The sequence below is a fragment of the Rhinolophus hipposideros genome (assembly GCF_964194185.1).
Source record: "Rhinolophus hipposideros genome assembly, chromosome: 3".
NCBI classification, from domain to species: domain Eukaryota; kingdom Metazoa; phylum Chordata; class Mammalia; order Chiroptera; family Rhinolophidae; genus Rhinolophus; species Rhinolophus hipposideros.
The window spans coordinates 106,505,839-106,526,814 of record NC_138049.1 but is presented as its reverse complement, the minus strand read 5'-3'; the positions used below and the strand labels follow the sequence as shown (position 1 = coordinate 106,526,814).

At 54.3% G+C, this 20,976-nt stretch overlaps 3 protein-coding genes across 14 annotated transcripts; 2 read left to right on the top strand and 1 right to left on the bottom strand.

Annotated features, from left to right (window-relative positions):
• The first annotated feature begins 612 nt into the window (after positions 1–612).
• PPT2 (palmitoyl-protein thioesterase 2) lies at positions 613–8,682 on the top strand. 5 transcript variants are annotated; one of them, XM_081044741.1, is made up of 9 exons: positions 613–746; positions 1,633–1,847; positions 2,084–2,237; positions 2,631–2,726; positions 2,816–2,923; positions 3,680–3,763; positions 3,882–3,966; positions 6,922–6,976; positions 7,157–7,972. In XM_081044741.1, exons 1-9 carry the CDS (start codon positions 737–739, stop codon positions 7,298–7,300), a joined length of 951 nt encoding a protein of 316 aa, XP_080900867.1. In that variant the 5' UTR covers positions 613–736; the 3' UTR covers positions 7,301–7,972. The 5 variants fall into 5 exon arrangements, with proteins under 5 accessions (XP_080900867.1, XP_080900870.1, XP_080900868.1 ...); XM_081044744.1 differs by lacking the exon at positions 7,157–7,972 and adding an exon at positions 8,545–8,682 and having other exon boundaries at positions 666–746; XM_081044742.1 differs by lacking the exon at positions 613–746 and adding an exon at positions 1,157–1,322.
• Positions 7,522–11,664, top strand: EGFL8 (EGF like domain multiple 8). Of its 2 annotated transcripts, none has more exons than XM_081044748.1 (9): positions 7,522–8,980; positions 9,496–9,616; positions 9,827–9,949; positions 10,057–10,169; positions 10,268–10,363; positions 10,470–10,640; positions 10,723–10,802; positions 10,885–11,038; positions 11,291–11,664. In XM_081044748.1, exons 2-9 carry the CDS (start codon positions 9,516–9,518, stop codon positions 11,338–11,340), a joined length of 888 nt encoding a protein of 295 aa, XP_080900874.1. In that variant the 5' UTR covers positions 7,522–8,980; positions 9,496–9,515; the 3' UTR covers positions 11,341–11,664. The 2 variants fall into 2 exon arrangements, with proteins under 2 accessions (XP_080900874.1, XP_080900875.1); XM_081044749.1 differs by having other exon boundaries at positions 7,945–8,980; positions 9,500–9,616.
• Positions 11,592–20,356, bottom strand: AGPAT1 (1-acylglycerol-3-phosphate O-acyltransferase 1). Of its 7 annotated transcripts, none has more exons than XM_081044736.1 (7): positions 20,226–20,356; positions 14,540–14,748; positions 14,217–14,350; positions 13,735–13,910; positions 13,472–13,567; positions 13,286–13,358; positions 11,592–12,818 (listed from the first exon to the last, which is right to left on the bottom strand). In XM_081044736.1, exons 2-7 carry the CDS (start codon positions 14,737–14,739, stop codon positions 12,634–12,636), a joined length of 864 nt encoding a protein of 287 aa, XP_080900862.1. In that variant the 5' UTR covers positions 14,740–14,748; positions 20,226–20,356; the 3' UTR covers positions 11,592–12,633. The 7 variants fall into 7 exon arrangements, with proteins under 7 accessions (XP_080900862.1, XP_080900865.1, XP_080900863.1 ...); XM_081044739.1 differs by having other exon boundaries at positions 14,217–14,262; XM_081044737.1 differs by lacking the exon at positions 20,226–20,356 and adding an exon at positions 19,872–20,055.
• Positions 20,357–20,976: the final 620 nt, after the last annotated feature.

Here is a 20,976-nt window from a genome sequence, read left to right as displayed (position 1 = left end):
AAAAAGTACATTCTTGAGAAGAATCAGTTTTGCATTCTTAGCCTCTGGATTGGTCCTCAAGATGACCAGTGATCTGGATAACACATGTCAGGTGGTCTGGGTATCTGAATATTCTTTCCTTAGCCCTCAGGGGGTAATCAGGGTTATCTAGAGGTCTGATGTATATACAGAGATTGATGAAGGACGAGAACATTCAAAAGTTTAAGTTAAAACTAGAATAGAGGGTGGCCAGTTGGCTCAGTTGGTTAGATTGCAGTGCTCATAACACCAATGTCGCCGGTACGAAAAAACAAAAACAAAACACAAGAATAGAATCGTTTCTTCATACCTAAATTTACTTGATTTTAGTAATTTAGCAGCGTGGCTATAATGAGTCCATTTTATTTCTTCACTCTATGACTCATGGGTATTGGGTAGGGGTCACAGATGGAGAGGCGAGGATGCCTAAACTTGGAAGTCTGTACCGAGCAGAGGGTCTGGGTAGGGAGCTTCCCACAGGAGCTCCCTGCTAAGGGCTAGGTTGTGGGGGTCACTCTGGTTGAAAAGACAGTCGAAACCACACTAGGTAGCATGAGTCAGTGCTGCCTCAGGGGCCCTCCGCCCCTTGGGGGTGGATCATTTATGGGGAGCTGAGTAGAGTAGCGCAGGAGAAACTGGGCCAGACTGCTCTTTTAGCTCGAAAGGCCTCGAGGACTCTCCGCGTCTGTGGAGACAAGGGCACTACACGCACTTCAGAATGAAGAGTTGTAAGAAGCTGACCTGGGGCGGGCGGGCGGGCGGGCAGGGGTGGGGTAGGGTGCTCCAGGACAGGCTCCAGTTCTCAGCAGGTGGACGCACCGACCAAGTGCAGAGTTCTGCCTCTCCCCATCCCCCTCAGCGCCCCGCTGGGGAGAAAGAACGTCGAATTCCTCTGCGGAGCCGGACCCCAGAATGGGGCAAATCCAGGAGGGGAAATCGGACTCCTGCGTCGCTGGAGCAGCAGGGCCTAGAGAGGCTTTCTCCCTATTTCCAGGACTTTTTTGCGGCTTCTTCCTCTGCTCACCGGTCTAAATGGATCGCTCCTGCTATTTCCTCCCCCGCTCCTAGGGCGCAATGGAAAGTTCCACTGCCCCTCCGGTCCCCGGCCTGCGTTGCAGGGGACGCTGGCACGGTTGCCAGGGAAAGCCCCGGACGTGACGGCTGAGCGCTACTGCGAGCAGCCGCCCCTCTCCTATCCGTCATTCCCCTGCGCAAGCTGTCCTCACCCCCTTCCCCTCCCCCTTGGGTTCCAGACAAGGGAGCCCTAAACAACGGGCGGAGCGAGGCTCTCGGAGCCAGGCCAGGTGGGAGTTTGCACTCTCCCGGGGACCTGAGCTGCGGCTCCGGGTACTTTCTAGCAAAACCCCAGGTCGTACATGGCTAAGGTCGTGCTTTAGAAGATCCTGGGCCTAGGAACCCAGTCCTGGCTGAGTTGGGGGCGGGGCTTCGGGTGCACGTTGGTGCGTCTTCTTGGTAGGGGGTGTGTTTGTGGGGAGATGACTGGAGTAAGTTAAAAGTTGGCTAGTTCGTGACAAGGACCCCGCACGGGCGGGGGAGACTGGATTGCCCGTTGTCTGTTCCGAGGGGAAGGGACATTTGTCATCTCTCTCACAGGCCCTCATCGCCCCTTCTCAGGCGAGAGCATGGTGGGGCTCCGGGGGCCACGGCTCCCCCCGGCGGGGATCCTGCTCCTGTTGCCCTTCCTGCCGCTGCTGCTGCTGCCTGCAGCCCCCGCGCACCATCGCGCTTCCTACAAACCGGTCATCGTGGTGCACGGGCTCTTTGACAGCTCGCACAGCTTCCGCCACCTGCTGGAATACATCAACGAGGTCTGGCAGGGAACACTTAGTTGTGGGGCGTTAGAGGCCTCTACAGCGGCAGGGGAGGGAGAATGCGGAACTGAAACCCGCTCCTCTGGGAGCTGGTGCTCGCGTGGGGAGAGTTGGGTGGGGGACGAGAGCCTTGGTTCTAACAGGGCACAATGGGCATGTGGGCGCTGGCCAGGGGGTGCTGTGGAGGGGCTTCATAGTCCATCCCCCGTTGCAGCATTGCCCCTCTCCCACAGACACACCCTGGGACTGTGGTGACAGTGCTTGATCTCTTCGATGGGAGAGAGAGCTTGCGGCCACTGTGGGAACAGGTGCAAGGGTTCCGAGACGCTGTGGCCCCTATCATGGCAAAGGCCCCTCAAGGGGTGCATCTCGTCTGCTACTCGCAGGGTAGGTGCCCCTCACTAAACTCAGCACTATCTGCAGCGGGATCCTTATCTGAGGGACACTTTCTGTGTCCTTTTCTGAACCGCATTGCTCCAACAAGGGCCCTGGTGCTTGAGCCCTCCTTTTCTGACTTTCCTCAGCACCTGGGTCTCACCTCTGTGTGTGTCCTCAACGGGAGGGAGGCTCCCTGCACTAATGCCCCTTCTTTCCCCATTACCCGTGGTTCTTGGACCTAAGGGATAGTGGGGCAGTAAAATACACCCTACAGTTAGAGTTAGAAGACCCAGAATCTAATTCTGGCTGTCGCTTAACATGATGTGGGACGTTTTGCCACAGGGTGGACCTGCGTTCTTTGGGCCTTTCTTCTTTTTGTACATTGTGGTGTTCTGCCTACAGGGGGCCTGGTGTGCAGGGCACTACTGTCTGTGATGGACGAGCACAATGTGGATTCTTTCATATCTCTCTCCTCCCCACAGATGGGGCAGTATGGAGGTGAGTGGCTACTGTGGGCTTCATAGGGGCCCTGAGTTTGGGGGACACAAAGGTTGGGGGGTCACTTGGCACTGCTGTTCTCTTGCCAGACACAGACTACTTGAAGTGGCTCTTCCCTACCTCCATGAGGTCTAACCTCTACCGGGTCTGCTATAGCCCCTGGGGCCAGGAATTCTCCATATGCAACTACTGGCATGGTGAGTAGGGGGCGTAAACTGGACCGTGGAGCCTGCTGCTGCGCCCTCACCATAACCAACAGCAATGGTAATGATGCGAACACATTTATTGAGCACTCACTGTGTGAAGAGGCACTGTTCAGAATGCTTTATGAGTATCACTTATTGTCTCAGAAAATACAGTCTGGTTGCAGGGGTTGGCAAACTTTTTCTTTAAAGGGCCAGATAGTAAATATATTTAGGCCATATAGTCTCCGTCACAATACTCAGTTCTGGCACAGTAGTGTGAAAGCAGCCGTACACCAGGTGTAAATGAATGTGTCTGAGTTCCAATAAAACTTACAGAAACTGGCAGTGGCTGGATTTGGCCCACGGGTCATATAGCACGCAAATGCCTAGTGTAGTTTTTCAGACCATGGATGCTGGGTCCAGATTACTTGGGTTTAAAGCCTGACCCTGCTGGGTGACTTTGGGTGTTAGCTAACCTTCCTGTGACTCAGTTTTCTTCATCTGTACAATAATAATATAGCACTTACCTTATAGGGTGGTTGTGAAAATTAAATAAATTAATGAATGTAATGTACTTTGAACAGTACCTGGCTCATCGTAGGTGCTAGATAAAGGTGTTCACTAGCATGTTTACAATTATTACTGTCGCTACATTATGTTCCTATTCACCTTGTGTATTACTGTAGCCTCCTGACTTGTCTGCCTTCTCCAGTCTTGCCTCCTCCCCCTACTTCTCTGACTATCTTTCTCAATGCTGTTTGTACCCAGACCCCCACCATGATGACTTGTACCTCAATGCCAGCAGCTTCCTGGCCCTGATCAATGGGGAAAGAGATCATCCCAATGCCACTGGTGAGAACCCAGGCTCCTGCGTGGGTCCCATTTCTGCTTTTCTGATCCCCTATGTTCCCCTCTCAAATTTGGCCTGAACCCTGTGACTGACTCAGGCTCTCTTCTTCCCAACCTGCAGCATGGCGGAAGAACTTTCTTCGTGTGGGCCGCCTCGTGCTGATTGGGGGCCCTGATGATGGTGTTATTACCCCCTGGCAGTCCAGGTAATAAGGGAATGTGTGGCCTGAAGATTGGCCAAGGATAGCCCCTAACCTCTACCAATCTTCATCTCTTGCCTACAACTGTCCCACTCTTCAGTTAACGTTCCCCATCCTCCACTTATCCTGTCACCCAAAACTGAAACCTGGGAGTCATCTCCCAACCCCTTGTATCTAGCCAGTCACTAAGTTCTGCTGACTCTACTCCCTTCCATCCCTGTCATCCCCGTTTGGAAAAAACTTTGAATTGCGGATTCAAAGGAAATTGCAAAGATGGTTTAGAGAGGTCCTGTGTATCCTTCACCCAGTTTCCTCAGTGGTCACTTCCTATGTAACTATAGCACAATAGCAAAACCAGGAAACTGACACTGGTACAACAGGTGGAGATAGTTCCAGGCCATTTTATCACATTTCCTATCACCTCTTGTACTTTTCTGGGCTGCTGTGATAGTCTCCACACTTACCCCTTCCATCCAATTCCTCAGGAAGACCCATGGCTCCATGGCATTACGTGCGTATTACAGATCATGACGAGTGACCTGAAATGTCACCTGGTCTCCTTTAGTGACTCAGATACTTACTGAGCACTGTGCAATGGCACTGTTCTGGGCCCTGGGGATGCAGCTGGAAATGAAAGACAAGTCCCTGACATTATGTAGCTTATGGGGGGCGACAGATAATACATGTAAATATACACGTCGGGTGGTAATACAAGAAGGCAGGGAAGGGGTTAGAGGATGACTGGAGCCTATTTTAGAAGTAGCCAGAGAAGTTCCCCTGGAAGAGTTGCCATTTGACCAGAGACTGTAGGAAATGAGGGAAGAAATTGTGCAACGATCTGGGGGAAGAATGACCCAGGGAGAAAAAGCAGCACCTGCACAGGCCGTGGGGCAGGTGTGAGGAAGAAGAAGGCCAGTGTGGCTAGAGTGCAGGGAGCCGGGGAGACGGTGGGAGAAGCTGAGAGAGGTAGCAGGGAGCCAATGACGTGGAGCCTTTGTAGGGCAAAGTAAGTGCAGTCCTTGATTTTTTTTTCTTTTAGTCTAAAATATACACAACATAAAACTTACCATTTTAAATGCACAGTCCAGTGGTATTAACTACATTCATATTATTGTGTGACCATCACCACCATCCATCTCCAGAACTTTTTGTTTTCTTCCTGAACTGAAACTCCATACCCATTAACACTAGCTCCTCAGCCCTGCTTCCCCCCAGCCCCTGGCGAGCACGACACTTGGCTTTTTATTCTAAGTGAAATGGGAAGGCATCAGAGGGTTTTGAGTAAAGGAGCAACATCCCTTATACTAAGAGATGGGATTTATTTATATTTTATTTCAGATCTACAACAACCCTATTGAGATAGTTATAGCTCACACTTATAGCACCTTTTATGTCCCAAGACACTGTTCTAAGTACTTTTCAAATAAAGCTCATTTAATTCCCACAACCCTGTGGGTGACTACGATTATCCTCATGACATATTAGGAAACTCGGGTACAAAGAGATTAAATAATTTGCCTACATTCATAGAGTTGGTAAGTGGTGAAGTCAGGCTACCTGACTTAACCACAGTGTTTTACTTCCTCTTTACAAAGGAAGTATTTATTATATAGGGCAAAGAGGATAAGTAACATGCTCAGCAGCACACAGTGGGGAGTGTATGGCAGTGCTGGAGTTCAAATCCAGGTCTGTGTGTCCCTACTGCTCTCTTACACCTTACGAAACCCAGCTCTTCAATACGGCCTCCAGGCTCCAGCTCAGCTCCCCCTGTGCACAGCTGTGCCTCACCTCTGCTTTTGCTCCTACTGCTCCATTTGCCTGGGACGGCCTTCCCTAGGTCAAGGTCATCCCTGGGAAGGCTTCGTTGCTGCTCTAAAACTAGTGCAGTGGCTTCTCATCTTTGCTCCTGTTGCCCATCGGACTTAACACTGTTAGCATCTGTTTAGTGATTCATGGCCAGCGGGCACTCAGGGCTCATGCCAGTCAAATATGGATTAACCAAATTTGAAGACCTTTCTATTTTGAAGTAATGTCATACTTAAGAAGTTACCAAAGGAGTACAATGTGATCTTGTATACTCTTCACCTAGATTTCCCAAATGTTAACGTTTTACCATGTTTACGTTAGCGTCCTCTCTCTCTAAACACACACACACACACACACACACACACACACACACACACAGAGGGTGCCCCCAAAAATGTACACACATTTTGAGAGATGTTATGTATGCTCAAGCAGTAGTTCACCATCATCAGAAGTGTCCGGACGCTGATGGTCACCACTTTGAGCACCTCTTGTAACTGCAGAAGTCAAACGTGACTATATATGGAGTATTACAGTTTTAATACAGTTTTTTTCCTTTCTTAAAACGGGTATACATTTTCTTGACACCCTCTGTATAGTGTGTGTGCGTACCATTTGAAAGTAGGTTATAGACATAGTATCTCTTTATCCCTAACAGTTCAGTATGACAGTATAGATCTCCTATACGCAGGACATTTTGTTACATATCCACCATAGGATTATCAAAACCAGGAAATTAACATTGATATGGTACTCTACAGACCTTCACATTTTTCCAATTGTCTTTGTAGAAAAAAACAAATGCAATGCAAGATCCAGCCCAGCGTCATGTGTTGCATTTAGTTGTCATACTTCTTTAGGCTCTTAATCTGGAATACTTCCTCAGTCTTCGTCCATGACATCGACAGGTTTGAAGCCAATGGGCCAGGTGTTTCCCCATGATTAGCTTCAGGTTGTGCATTTTGATGGGAATTCGGCAGAAGTGATGCGGTGTCCTCAGTGCATCACCTCATGAGGTACATGATGTCCGGTTAAATATTTTGAGTGTCCCCCCTGCTGCCTGTCTCCCGAACAGGCCCGTGAATTCCTGAAGGACCCTAGCCCACCTTGAGTTTTTCCAGCTCTCCTGATCACCACCCTCCTTTCTCTTTGTAGCTTCTTTGGTTTCTATGATGCAAATGAAACGGTCTTGGAGATGGAGGAGCAACTGGTGAGTCCCTGGCACTTCTTCCTGTCTTCATGCCCTGTCCCACCTCAGTCTGTTGACCTCCCTGCCACTGAGCCATGAGCTGAAAGGTTCACTCTGTGGGGAGGGGGCCTGGGACACCAGCAGGAACTCACTTTGTCTCTCCCTGTGTCTTTCTTCCATGCCCCTTCACCCACCTCGAAGGTTTATCTGCGGGATTCTTTTGGGTTGAAGACTCTATTGGCCCGAGGGGCCATAGTGAGGTGTCCAATGGCTGGGATTGCCCACACAGCCTGGCACTCCAACCGCACCCTTTATGAGACCTGCATTGAACCTTGGCTCTCCTGAGGACGTCCCCAGGGATCCCCCAGGAACTCCCTGGCCCAGAGGCCAAGTGGTGGCCTTGAAAAGCAGATGCCAGGCTCTTTTGTGCCTGTGACCACACCATTGCTCCCACACTGCCCCCACCAACCAGGGCTCCCAGGACCTTCCTCCTCTGCTCCATGAATGACAAAGCCTGGTCTCCCCCACCTCATGTCTTCATTTGCGGGTTGCTCCATGCTCTCCTATCCTCCCAAGGCTGAGGTTGGGAAGTGAGAAACCAGGTTTTTAACTTGTGGCTGTTCCTCCATCTCTGGCTGTACAGGAGGAGAACCCAGCCCCTGCCCACCACAGGGGTCTCCTTCCAGGCCGCTCAGGACATTTTTAGCTTCTGTTCTCTCCATGTTCCCGTTTCCTCTGAACTCTTCGTTGTCAGCCCTCCCAACCCCCAGGAAGGATGACCCATAAGAGTGGGGTTCTGAGGCTCCCCTATGGGGACAGTTCCATTCTTGAAGTGTCAGTGTTGGGGAATATCTGTGGCCTGCAAGGCCCATCTCAGGTTTGGGGATCCCCCAGTCCCTATGTTCAGTGTTGGGGTACTCCCTGGGAGCCTAGTTTCTTTGAGGCCCCAGCCCCTCTTTTAGCTACCCTTGAATGGGTGTTACCCTTATATTTATGGAAATAAAGTTCCATTTCCTCAGTGTGGCTTGGCTCATTTCCAGGTGAGGGGGACCTGGCTCCCCAAAGAGGGTGGGGATGGAGACTCCAAGGCCTGGGTGCCCGGATGCCTGGTCTGAGGTGGACCCCCTTGGTGTTTCCGCTCTCTCAATGCCCATTCTGTGTGGGTTCCTGATTCTCTGTGGGTTCTTTCCTGCTGAGGACAATTCTCTTCCTGTCCCAGCATAAGATTGGGGGACTGAGCCCAGGGCTGCAGTGGTTTGTGCCCCAGCCTCATGGATGGAATGCGCCTGCCACCCCCAGGCTAGATGAGGGGGCTAAGGGTCAGGGTGGGCATTTATTGAGCCCCTTTTCAACTTCTGTGGGCCAGAGCTGGGTGAGGGGCTGGACAATGAGCCTCCTCTTCCTTGATAGAAGGAATTTCGGTAGAGACAATAGGGCCCTGTCTGCTCTGGCATGGGGGGCGGTGGCTGACTCAACTCTGCCTCGCTAGGCCCTAACAAATGTCATCAAGAAATGGGGTCAGTTTTCCCCTTGGTGCCCTGGCTGCCCCCTGCCCCTCTATGACGACTTGCCTTTCTTTCTTTCCCCAGCTGATCTTGCCTCTTCTCCCATGACCTGACCCTGCTTTGTTCTCTGCCAGCTCTGTCTCTCCCTGCCCCCCCTTTCTCCCCCAGTCTGTGATGGGTTGAAGGAGGGAGGCAAGAGCCAAGGGTACTACTGGTGGTGGTATAGAGCTAGGAGTCTCCGCTGATCTGGGGGGGTTTCCAGAAATAAGGGGCCTCAGAAGGTTGGGAAGATACTTCTAGGGGGCCTGTTGCCAGAGTCGGGGTGAAGGTAGTGGGACTTGGAGCCCCCTGAGCTGACCAAACTGGAGCTACGGAGGAGGCGTGTGGGAGGGGGCAGAATGGGAGGACTCTGTCTGGCCCAGCCCCTCCTCTCCCTTGCAGCGCCCAGCCTGCCCACCAGTCTGAGCTGCTGCTGCTGACACTGGTTGGCCTGAAGTCTCTGGGAGAAAGAAGAAGGCAGGTGGGGAGGGAATGTCAATGGGGAAAGAGGGGGGGTCACTCAGAGTCTTAGAGTGAGTGCGAGTTGGGGGGTGTAATCTGAGTGAGGGGTGTATGTGATGGTGTGAGCATGGTAAGAATGTGTTTTAAGGTGTGGACTTTCTAGTTGTGTGGGTTCAAGCAAGGAGGGAGGGGTATAGTGGTGAATACTTGAGGTTTTGAAGGTAGGAAGGTTAAGATAGAAAAGGGCATGTTACAGATAGGAGGGTCGTGAGGGGGCTGTGTGTAGAGGGGAGGTGGAGGGAGTGTGTCCGGGTGTGAGCTTGTATGGTGCTGCATGGACCATGAGATGCTAAAGAGAGGGGCGGCGTTAGTTAAATGTACACACAGGGGTTGACAATCCTGGTGACTAATGCATGTTTGTACGAATGAATGTCCTGTCACCCTTAGAGGGCACCAACGGATTGTGCTTGTGCCTGGTGAGCTGGAGAAGTTAATAGAGGGCAAGGGCCTTCATTAACCCCTTCTTGTCTGCAGCCAGCAGTCGAGTCAGAATCATGGGGCCCAGGGCTGAGCTGTGCACTCTCTTAGGCGGACTCTCATTCCTCCTCCTCCTGATGCCAGGCGAAGGTTCCAAGGGTGGAGTCCTCAAAGAGAGGTGACAACAGAAGGGGTGGGGCCAGGGGGAGGTCTTCTGGAAACTTGCTGGGGTGGGGCTTCACAGGTGGCAAAACAAAGTTTAGAATGGGGTTGAAGCTGTCACCTGGAGCGAGGGCGGGGCCTCAGTATACCTAGAGGCACCTGGGACTCCAGGCTCCCCAGGGCCTGGCCTACTCAATGTCTCCCACCTTCTCCCACATGGGTGCAGTCAGGGGGTCTGCTCCAAACAGACTCTGGTGGTCCCGCTCCGCTACAACGAGTCCTACAGCCAACCGGTGTATAAGCCCTACCTGACCCTGTGTGCTGGAAGGCGCATCTGCAGCACCTACAGGTGAGGGTTGAGGAGCCTGGATTTGGGGTCTTTCAAGAGGAACCCCAAGAACCCAGACCAGGACCCATACGCCAGGGTCCAGAGCCCTGTGCTGTGCTGTGTTCCAGGACCACTTACCGCGTGGCATGGCGGGAGGTTAGGAAGGAGGTGCGGCAGACCCACGCCGTGTGCTGCCAGGGCTGGAAGAAGAGGCATCCAGGGGCACTCACCTGTGATGAAGGTGAGGCTGGCTCGTCCCAGGTCCCTTGGTTGGCGCGCCCAAGGGTCTGGGGAGCCAGCGGCGGCCCAGTTCCCGAACAGCCCTTCCTGCGCCCGCAGCCATCTGCACCAAACCCTGCCTGAACGGAGGCGTCTGCGTTCGCCCGGACCAGTGCAAGTGCGCCCCCGGCTGGGGTGGGAAGCACTGCCACGTGGGTGAGTTGGCTCGCCCTCCCCAGCGGTGGCACCAGGCCCTCCTTGCTCACCCGGGCGCCCGCCCCCCGCCCCACTCCCTCAGCTCTCTCCTTTTTCCTATAACTAGACGTGGATGAATGTAGGACTGGCGTCACCCTCTGTTCGCACCGTTGCTTCAACACGGCAGGCAGCTTCACCTGTGGCTGTCCCCACGGCCTGGTGCTGGGCCTGGACGGGCGAACCTGCACAGAGGGGTCCCCGGAACCCCCGACTAGTGCCAGCATCCTTAGCGTGGCGGGTGAGCGGCGGGAGTGTGGGCCGCGGGGAGGGCCAGGCTGGCGGCAGGGCCCGCGCGGTAGTCATGCTCTCCTTTGCCCCAGTTCGGGAAGCGGAACAGGGTGAGCGCGCCTTGAGGCGAGAGATTCGTGAGCTGCACGGGCGCCTGGAGCGACTGGAGCAGGTGAGCAGGGGCGCCTGGGGCCAACCCTGCTGGGCAGGGCTCACCCCATCTGCAACACCCTGACGTGCCTCTCCGTTTGTAGTGGGTTGGGCAGGCCGGGGCCTGGGTCCGAGCTGTGCTGCCCATGCCACCCGAAGAGCTGCAGCCCGAACAGGTGGCAGAGCTGTGGGACCGGGGCGACAGGATAGAGTCTCTCAGCGACCAGGTGCTGCTGCTGGAGGAGAGGCTAGGCGCCTGTGAGTCTTCATGCCCCTCTGCTGGGACCCCATCCCCCACCAGCGGCCCCCAGCTCTTCCCAATTCAGTTTTTCTTTTCCTAAAACCCTTCCCCAACACTCACTGTCCCCAGATATCTGCATTTCACCACTCCTTCTGGTACTGTCCCCAGCCTGGTGGTTTCACTTATTGTTGGGTGTCAGCCTCACACCCACTCCAGGCTGGAGGCAGTCCACAGCCAACATGTCTGCCTGTCTCCTTGTCATTAACCAGGCTCCTGTGAGGACAATAGCCTGGGCCCAGGCCTCAATGGACGACGATGAGGAACCTGTGCAGAGCCCCTGCCCCCTAATTTATACAGAAACTGGACCCACTAATGTTTTGGGATTCACCAGCTGGGGAGCTGCAGTTAAGGTTATCTGCCACTAAGGTGCCATGAGCATGGAAACTTCAGAGAACTGAAGGGGAAGGCAGCGTGCCTTGGCCTGTTCCAGTCTTCGAGCTGGGGCAGCTTGCCTGGGGATGCGAACTGCCCCTTCAGCTCCTTAACAAACGCAGCCAGAAAGTTTGCAGATCTCTCTCTCAATCTTTATTCTCGGGGCCTTGCTGTTATCCAGATAATTAATAAAAACCAGCCACGCAAAACTGAGTCCCACCCTCTCCTTCTGCTCCCAGCCCACCTCCCTGTTGTGGGCACAAGTCTGGGATGGGAGGCAGAGAGTGGTAATGCCACAGGGAGGAAATGAAAACTGGCTCAGAGGGAGGAAGCCTCAAAAGAAAGAGAAATAAATTAAAAAGCCCTCCCATCTTCTCCAGCCAGGGTTCAGTTCCTTCCCCCAAGTCCCCAGGGAGCAATGAGTGCAGCGCCTAATGTCTGCCTCTTCCCCCTGTGTCCGGTTAGACTGGTACGACAAGGCTGCAGAGGGATGGGTAGGGTCAGGGCCACGGAACTGCACCACAGGGACAGGGAAGCGGAAATGTGAAGACCAAACTGGCATCCAGGAGTGTGCTCAGTCCTGGGCATGGGCAGGGATGAGACCTCTGAGTGAGAAGAGTCCAGCCTCCACTGACAGGAGGCTCCATGGGAGGGAGCGTGAAGGTGCTGAGAAGTGTTCCCAGGAGGAGCCTGGGAGGAGTGTTCCAGGCATCGGCTTCCAGCCACAGCATGAGTCCTCCACCCCACAAACGGATGAGTCCACTGAATCCATGGACCTGGGGGCGGGGGTGGGGAATTGTTCCACAGAATGGATGAGTCCACTGGCCAATGTGGGGTGAAGGGGGAGAGAAGACCACAAAGGAAGAAGGTCCACTGGGGACAGGATGGAGTGCTCCACCCTTGTGTAGGCTGAGCCACTGGAGATGAGGGGGAGGCAACTGTCCCACAGACACGATGGCACAGGAGGTGGGTAAGGGTCAGAGTGGGGACTGCATGGAGGCAAGAGAGTCCATGTGGGGAGCTGGGGAGGGGCAGGGACATCCACTTCAGAAGCTGAGGATTCCAAAGAGGAGGCCGAGTGGGGAGAGGGGAAACGAGGAAGAGGGCTTGGCCCTGCGTCAGGACCCGCTGGGCTTGTATGTAGGTGTGTGGAGGAAGGCGGGGGAGGTGGGAGGGGTGCTCAGAGCCTGGCCTCGCGTGCTCCTCCGGGCTTCTCCAGGTAGTCACCACCGCCCTTGCCATCACTGGAGATTTCCCGGAAAATGGTGAGCATGGAGTGCCGGACTCTGTCGGCCAGAGCTGGGACGTCGTCTGGTGTCAGCCCTTCTGTGGGCACTGGGGGCAGCACCCGGACCTGACATCGCCCTGGGAGGGGGTGAGCACCGTCAGGGCCGGTCTCCCCAAGCCTCTGCCCCAGGGTGGGCCCAGTTTGTGAGCTCTCCTGCTACTCCCCTCCTCGACCTTCCAGTTCTCTTCCCCGACCCTCGACAGGTGCCCCTGTGCCTGCCAGATGCCACCTGCTCTTTGAGGGCCTCCTGCCCAAAGCGCTCAAACCCTAGTCCAGGCACAGCACCTTCCCAGCCTCCGTTGTCTAGGCTGAGTGTTTCCTGCTGAGTGTTACAGCTTCACGCACACAGGCCTTCTCTCTCCTGGTCTCTGACAGGGACCAACTGTTACCTATCTAGCAGGGCATGGTGGGTGCTTAATAAATACTTACCGGTTGCTGTGGGGCCACACTAGACGATCCGGTGGACACTGCCTCTGGGGACATCCCTCTAGCCTCTCCCATGGCCCTTTGCCACCGCCACCCCAGATGTGCTGCGAGCCCTCACCTGAAGTGAAGCGGCGTTCCTTCTTGCAGTAGAAGTCCTGATAGGAGGACATGACTATGGGAACAATGGGAACCTGGGGGGTGGGGAAAGCCATCAGCTCACAGCTCCCTTTAGAGGACCCCACGACGAGAGAAAGGGACAGTCGGGGGCTGGGGGCTCAGCAGCAGAAGGGGAGGTAGTAATTACCTGGGCCTGCACGGCAAGATGAAAGGCGCCACGTTTGAAGGGCAGCATGGAGCCGTTGTGGTTTCTTGTACCCTCAGGAAAAACCCAAACCCGCACCTGGGGAAGAAAGAGGGTCCAGAAGCCACACACAGGGCTGTGTCACAAAATGGTTGTGATGCTACCATGGGACTTTTGAGGCCCCTTGGCCCTGCACATCAGTTTATTTACAACTGTTCTACTCCATAAGCCCCCCCCGCCCCACACACATCCCCAGGCTGACTCACGTCCTGGGTGAGCAGGGTCTGGGCGACCTCAGACATGACACTGATGGCATCCCCAGTGCGCTTTCGGTCAATGAAGATGACTCCAGCCAGCCAGCAGGCCAGCCCGGCAGAGCCGGCCCACAGTAGTTCACGCTTGGCAATAGGCACACAGCGGCCTGGCAGTACCTCCATCATCCCTGGGGTACAGGTGGGGGTGGGGTGAGGCAGGGTCACCAGAGGCGGCCCACCTTACCCAGGGCATCCCTCACACTAGGGCCTGAGCATAAAGGAAGAGAGACCAGGGGGCAGGGGCGGGAAGCCCGCAGTGGAGGGAAGGGTGACTAACGGTCTACAAACCCTGCTTCTGAGGGAGCTGAACCCCAGGGAAATACAGCAATGTCCCAGGTGACGGGGACTTGAGGACCCCCAGGGGAGGAGATTCTGGGGAAGGTTCCAGGAGGAAGGGCATGGATGGGGGAGGTGTGTCCCATGCGGGGTCTCACCAAGCAGGTCGAGGGAGCTCTGGTGGTTGGAGACGACGACATAGGGCTGTGAAGGAGGGAAGTGGTGAGCCCCTCGCACCTCCACTCGGATCCCATACAGGTATTTGATGTGAAGCAGCATCAGACGCAAGATCCTACGGGGTCACGGCAAGGGGTTCCAGTGGGACCCACCCACATCCCCCTGCATGCCTCAGGTCCCTTCCCGCCCCCAAACTCCTTTTGACCATCTTTGCAGTCCTCTCCCGTCTCTCCTACACACACGACGCTCTCCCCATCGCTTCTGACCCCTAGGTCCCCTCATCACCCGACGCCCCGGCCCTCACTTCATGTTCTCGACATTGCGTCCTCGCACGGCACACACGGGGATGGCGAGCACAGCCAGGAAGAGGATCCAGCCGTTGTAGAAGGCCATCTTGAAGAAGTACTTGGCACTGGGGCTGCAGAACCACAGGGTGGGCAGCAGGAAGAGTAGCAGCAGGAAGAGCAGCAGCAGTACCGTCCATGACCCTGGCCACAGCTCCATTCTGGTCACCTGCAGGGGCAGGGCAAGGGACATGGGCCTGATTCCTGGAGGGGGGTGAGGTGGGCAAGATGCAGAAGGCAGGAGACATAGGATTGGCCCAGGGCTCGCATCAAAACCCACCCAGGAAGCCTCTCTAGGATGGGGTACAAGGAATGGGAGCTCGGCGCTTGTCTCCCAGCCCTCCCTCTCTCTGAAGGCTCCACATATGTTCAGACAGCCGAGACAGGAGACATGTACATCCACAACTCAGACACAGGACGATAAAAGGACAACACACATGAGAGCTAACGCTAGTAGCTGGGAAGGATCTTCCAGCGGCCTACATCTGCGCTGGCCCATGCAACAGCCACCAGCCACATAGGGCTCCTGAGCACCTGGAAGGGGGCCTGGTTCGAATCGAGATGCGCTGGAAGGATAACACACGCATCAGATCTCAAAGACTTTCAATGAAAAGCAGAATGTAAAATATTCCGTTAATAATCTTTTATATTGATTACATTGTGAAATTATAACCTTTTGTACATACTGGGCTCAATAGAGCATATTATTAAAATTAATTTCACCCCGTTACTTTTTACCCTTTTCAATGTAGCTACTAGAAAATTAAAAATGACACAGGTGGCTTGCATTCTATTTGTGTTAGGGCTCGTCTATATACTATATACTCTATTAAACCACAAAATTTACATTTTACAGGAAACAGAGAGGTTAAATAACTTCTCTGAGGTGATACGGCTCCTAAGAGGTGTTCCCCAGCTTACACCTAAGCAGCTGTGCCCCTAACCACTGAGTCCCACTGCCGCCTGTATGTCACCTGCAGGCACAGCGGAAGGGACGAAACGGCCACAGACATTCTCAAGGGCCGACTGGCAAGAATAAAAGCAGTCACCCGGCCATACAAAGACAGACCCGTTCACACACATATACAAATGTACAATAACACCCGGGAACAGATGAAGGATTGGAAATGCATACCTAGAAAAATCCCTGTCTACCCGGGCAGCCTCCCCCATTCCCAGGTAAACCCATGGACATACCAGGAATAATGACATCCATCAATCCTGCCTCCACAGACGGGCAAACAAATCCCACCACCCCTTCCCTCCCTTCAGCAACACCGGAGGCAGTTTGGTCAGCAGGTACAGAGGATAAGGCCTCACCAAGAGAAAATGGGGTAGAGTAAAAAGGACATCACACCGCCTGCCCAGGGAGAGGAAAGAGCTCAGGAGGAAGAGGCACAGCACCCAGAACTGCCACCTGGACTCTTCCTCCTTCCTCCACTCGCCTGCCCCGTGCCTAGGGGCAGGGTCACAATTCACAAAAGTGGTGTTCAGGCAAATACGAGTCACTCCTATCAAGGCCAAAGGCACTTCCTTCCAATGACAGGCCAGGCTGTGCTCAAAGGTAAGCCCACTGCCAAGAGTTAAGGTAATAGGCAATAGAGGAAACACGAAACCCTGCCAGCTCTAAAATGGGCTTCTGCGCTCTCCATGCTACTGCCCCTGCAAGTTCAGAACAGCGTTTCTCCCCTGGACAATCTGGAATGGGCTCCTAACGCTTCCGCTCCAATCCAGCTTCCACATGGCAACACAGAGATTTTTCTGTAACACAAATCTGGGCATTTCCCTGTCTTGTCTAAAGGCCCTTCTTGACAAGTTGACTTCTGCTTATGTCTTTGGCCACGTGCCCACAAATGCCTTTTTATCCAAACTGATTTACTTCAGTTCCTCAGACACACCACGATCTTTCATGCTTCCGTGCCAGTCAACAGGCTCTTCCTTTTGGCTGGAAAGCCCTTCCATCTCTTCACTTGCCTCACTCAGCTCAGTGTCACTCTTTGGAGGTCTTCCTGAACCTCTCCAGGCCTGAGTTTTCATTACACTCTTATCTTGATCACTGGTTCTCAAAGTATGGAAATGCGACTTCTTGGAGCTCACCCCAAATCTCCTGAATCAGAAATTCTGGGCATTGGGCCCATCAATCTGTATTTTAACAAGCCCTCCAGGTGAGGATGAGAACCATTGATCTTGACAGCACACTGTGTATAACTGCTGACTGGCATTTCTGTTTCCTTCTCTAGTTTGTAAGTAGCTTGAAGACGGGGACTCTGTCTTATCCCCAATGCCTAGGACAGAAGGAGGCATGGAGGGTGCTCGTAAACATTTGCTGAATAGATCATGAGGCATATATATACCCACACAGCCAGAATAAATGAGAGGTGACGGTTCTGAACATGAATAAGACAGCTACCGTCTTGAGGACTCTTAACCATGAAAAGTAAAGTCACGAAGAAAGCAGTGAACACACCCTGCCCAACAGTGACCTACACTGAATATACACATTCAACACACAGCCACAGTGAAGGCAGAATGACACCAAGATGGCACATACCACTGTACACACGAGAGAAACATACAGAATGGGGACTAACGTGCCCCAGGGAAAAGATACTGCTGTCATCAAATACACACCAATAGTGCAGAGTTGGGCACAGATAAAGTCACTGCAAGGCTGACCCTGTGGCAGGCACTGGACCCAGCCACCAGAGAGAGAATGTGCAGAAGAGACACAGGCCAGGGAGATCAGCAAAGTAAGGCACACGGGACTGTTCTTTGGGGAGGCCCGTGACCTTCTCTAATGCAGTGACCCTCTTTGGAGCAGAAATAGCCACGGATTTATAAACACGATGGAGCGCCAAATGGGTTAATGAGCACACGGTTCCCAAAATACACCACCAATAACATTAAGAAATAAACAGTAAGCGTACCCATAAGCACACATGCTTTGGGCATGGCACGGTGTACTACGCGTAGGGGCACACATACCTGCGGTGCGAACCTTGACTGCGAAAACACAGGCAGCAGAGAGGCTAATCTGATCACAAAACGAGAGTGTGCTAGTCAGGCAGGCCACAGAATAGCACCCAGGAAGACTACTGCATATGGCGGGACCATGGCCATAACACGTGAGCCCAAACAAAGTAATCTTTACATGCTCAACATGCATAAATACACCAGGTGCAAGGCACGTGAAACCAATAATAGATGCAATATGTATATGAAAACACACACTTGGACATGTCAAGACTAGACAGGAGACATGGACAGAAGATAACAAGAATGAGAATGGGCAACTCTGATGGAAAACAATGCACCATTTCTCCACAGCCTCTGGACAGCATAGGCTAACCTAGCAGCACACAAGCCATTCGGTATGTCAGAGGTACACAGGCTCCGTGTAGAAAACATGGCCTCCCACAAGGCGTTCATGTGTCAGTGAGGGTCTAGCAGTGTGGCAGAGCCCGGGAACAAGAGGCCCTGGGCCCAGATGGGAACGGACCTGTCTGAGGGCATTCCTAGGAAGCAAATTCTGCTCCGGGAGCCGGGCAATAAAAGGCTTTCTCCTCGGCACAACTGCCCTAGAGTCATGTGGCGCCAAAGGGCCAGAAGAGGAATTGGGGGAGGTTCAGGAACTCCCTGCCAGGACTGCCTCTCCACACCCCCATCCCAAATGCACAGGGTCTCCGTCGCTCCTTCCTCTCGTTTCTTCCATCCTTTCTCCGTCAGGCCCCCTCGCCTCCCCCAGCCACGCTCCCCCCAGCAGCTCCCATCCTTTTCTCAGCAGCCCCTTCCCCGCCGCCCTCCCAGCCCCCATCTCTCCCCCACCCTCTCCTCTCCCATCCCTTTGCAGCCCCCACCTCAGTGGGGTGGGGAGCCTGGGGGGCTGGCCCCCTCCCCAGCCAGTCTGCCGCAGCGGTGGTGGCGGGTGGCTGTGTCTCTGCCTCAGTCGGGGTGTCGGTGCCAAGGGGGCGACAGGATTTGGGGGTGTCCTAGCCCCGGCCGGTGGAGGGGAGGTGAGAGGGGGAGGCTGGGCCCATGGCGGCAGGAATGGTGGGGGGTTGTCCCCCCGGCTCCCTCCCGCCCTTCCTGCCGTATCTCTGAGGGCTGGGGCTGCCGCTGCCGCTATCCCCCCACCCCTCCCCACGCCCGCCGGCTTCCGGGGCTGGTCAGGAAGTAGGGGGCGGTGATGGGCGGCCAGTTTTGCCAATCGCTTCCCGGGAAGCCAGGCGTCTCCTCCCCGCATCTACCAGTCTGGTGTCGCTAGCTCCGCTCCGAGCGCGCTGCTGGGCTCTCCCTCCGTCGCTGTCCGCGGGCTCCAGCGGCATCTTTTCTTCCTCCATGAAATTCCCTCTCAGCACACATGCCTCGCGCGTCCCTTCGTGCTGGATGCCTCCCTTGGCCCGTTCCTTCTCAGTCTCTGTCAGCTGTCCTGTCACTGTTCCTTCGTTTCTTTCTTTGTCCTTAAGTCCCACACCTGCTGCTCGCTCATTCCCGCCAACTCTTCTCCAAGCGCCCTTCTCCTGCCCTCCCTTCACTCCCAGATACCTACCAGGCGCCTGCTACATGCCGAGCACCGACCTCCCCACCCTCGTCGTCCCTCCTGGCTCCATCCCCGTCCTCGCGCCCTCCAGCCCTCTAGTCTGCTCTCTGCCCTTTGTCCCGCGCACTGTGTCGAGCAGCCCGGCTCCCTCCTGCACACCTGCCCCCGCCTTGTACAGAAAGGATACTCCCTGCCCGTTTTCCATGCTCTTTAACCTCAGCACTTTTTCTTTTCCAGCCCCTTCCTATCAGTCTCCTTACTCACCTAAGCTGAGACAACCCTCTCCCCAGCATAGAATCTGGCTGCCTCTATTCTTACAATAGAAATTGGGCGTTCAGGTTGCTTTCTTGTAAGAAAAAGAAGTGACGAAGAACGCTGATTCTTCTGGGATACACATGCCTTCTGAATTCTGCAGCCACCTCTCTAGCTCCCTCTCTAGAACTCGTTCCCCACACTCGCATTATCCTTCCAGGATCATGCCGTCACTCCTCCTTCCTTGGTCTCCACCTCTCCTCCACGACTTTCCCCGAAACCTCTACAGAACTTCTGAACCCTCACTTTCCCTGCCCTCCTCTAGGCAACTTCTCACCTTGCCTCACTTGAATCACGTGGGACCTTTTATCTGGCTGCCACAGAACTGCCCGCAGCCGCGCCTGCCCCGCCCCGCCCCACAGACACCTTTGCCCCGCTGTAGTTTACACGCCCTGAGGAAGCAACTGTAAGCACAGTGGTGGTAGTGGGAGGACTGTTACCTAGTTCTGCTCCAGGGCCACAGTGAGGGTCACTGAGTGTAGAACAAAGGCCCAGACCCGTAGGAAAGGCCCAAGCGCTGAAGCAGCTTTGCCTAAGTCCCAGGGGTCCCGCCCAGGAGGAAGACCCCAGTTCTGCGGGCACCTTCCAAGAAGGAAGGGGTGGGCCTAACCCCATCCCGCCGCGGGTCGCTTTCCAAAGGGGCGGGCCTTGCGCCTTCAGCATCCACTCACAAAGGGGTGGAGCTAGGCTTTTTCTCTTGTAAAGGTTGAAAACCGAGTCGAGGTCAGCTCTGTTCTACTTTGTCACTTTAAAGAGGGCGTGGGCCTTTAGTTCATTTCTGCTCCGTAAATCACCTAAAGAGGGGCGGGCTGAGTCGTCCAGCCGAGGGAGGTGGGTTAACACCGGCGCCGCAGATCGATGTCCGCATCATGGAAACGTCGGGCTATTCCCAGTTCTGCTTCCTTCTTCACTAAGAGCGAGGGGCGGACCCAAGTTCTGCTCTCTACGTCACCGAAGGAGGCCGGAGCCATTTTGAACCCTACGACCCTAGTGTTTGCCGTCTTTTCTGAGTTCTTTGCCGTCTTTTCCGATCTCGGCAAATCAGAGGCGAAAGAAACGGCCCAATCAGAGGAGAGAGAGACAGAGTGAGAGACAGAGAAGGAGAGCGAGAGAGAGAGAGAGAGAGAGAGAGAGAGAGAGAGAGAGAGAGAGAGAGAGAGGGAGAGAGAGAGAGAGAGAAACCACAGCCGGAGGACCCGGATGAGGCTGAGCGGAATCCTTTGAACACACTAACCCAGCCAGTTGTAGACCAGTCACCATGGCGACAAGATAGAGGTGGAGGGGGTGGGACCAAAGAAGGCTCAACCCTCACGAGATTGGCCCACCCCTTCCCGCCGCTGGCTGCGCACGCGCATTTTACCTAATCATTTTCCGTCGAGTTCTAGCCAATCAATTGCTTTGGAGCCATACGCTCCAAAGTCCAATAGGAATCCGGACATTCTGTAAAAGGGGAGCGAAGGAAAGAAAGGTTCTAGCGGAGGAGGTCTATGTAGTCCCGAGCCAATTGCTTCTGGCCTTTGGTTATGACTGGCAGATACCCAGACG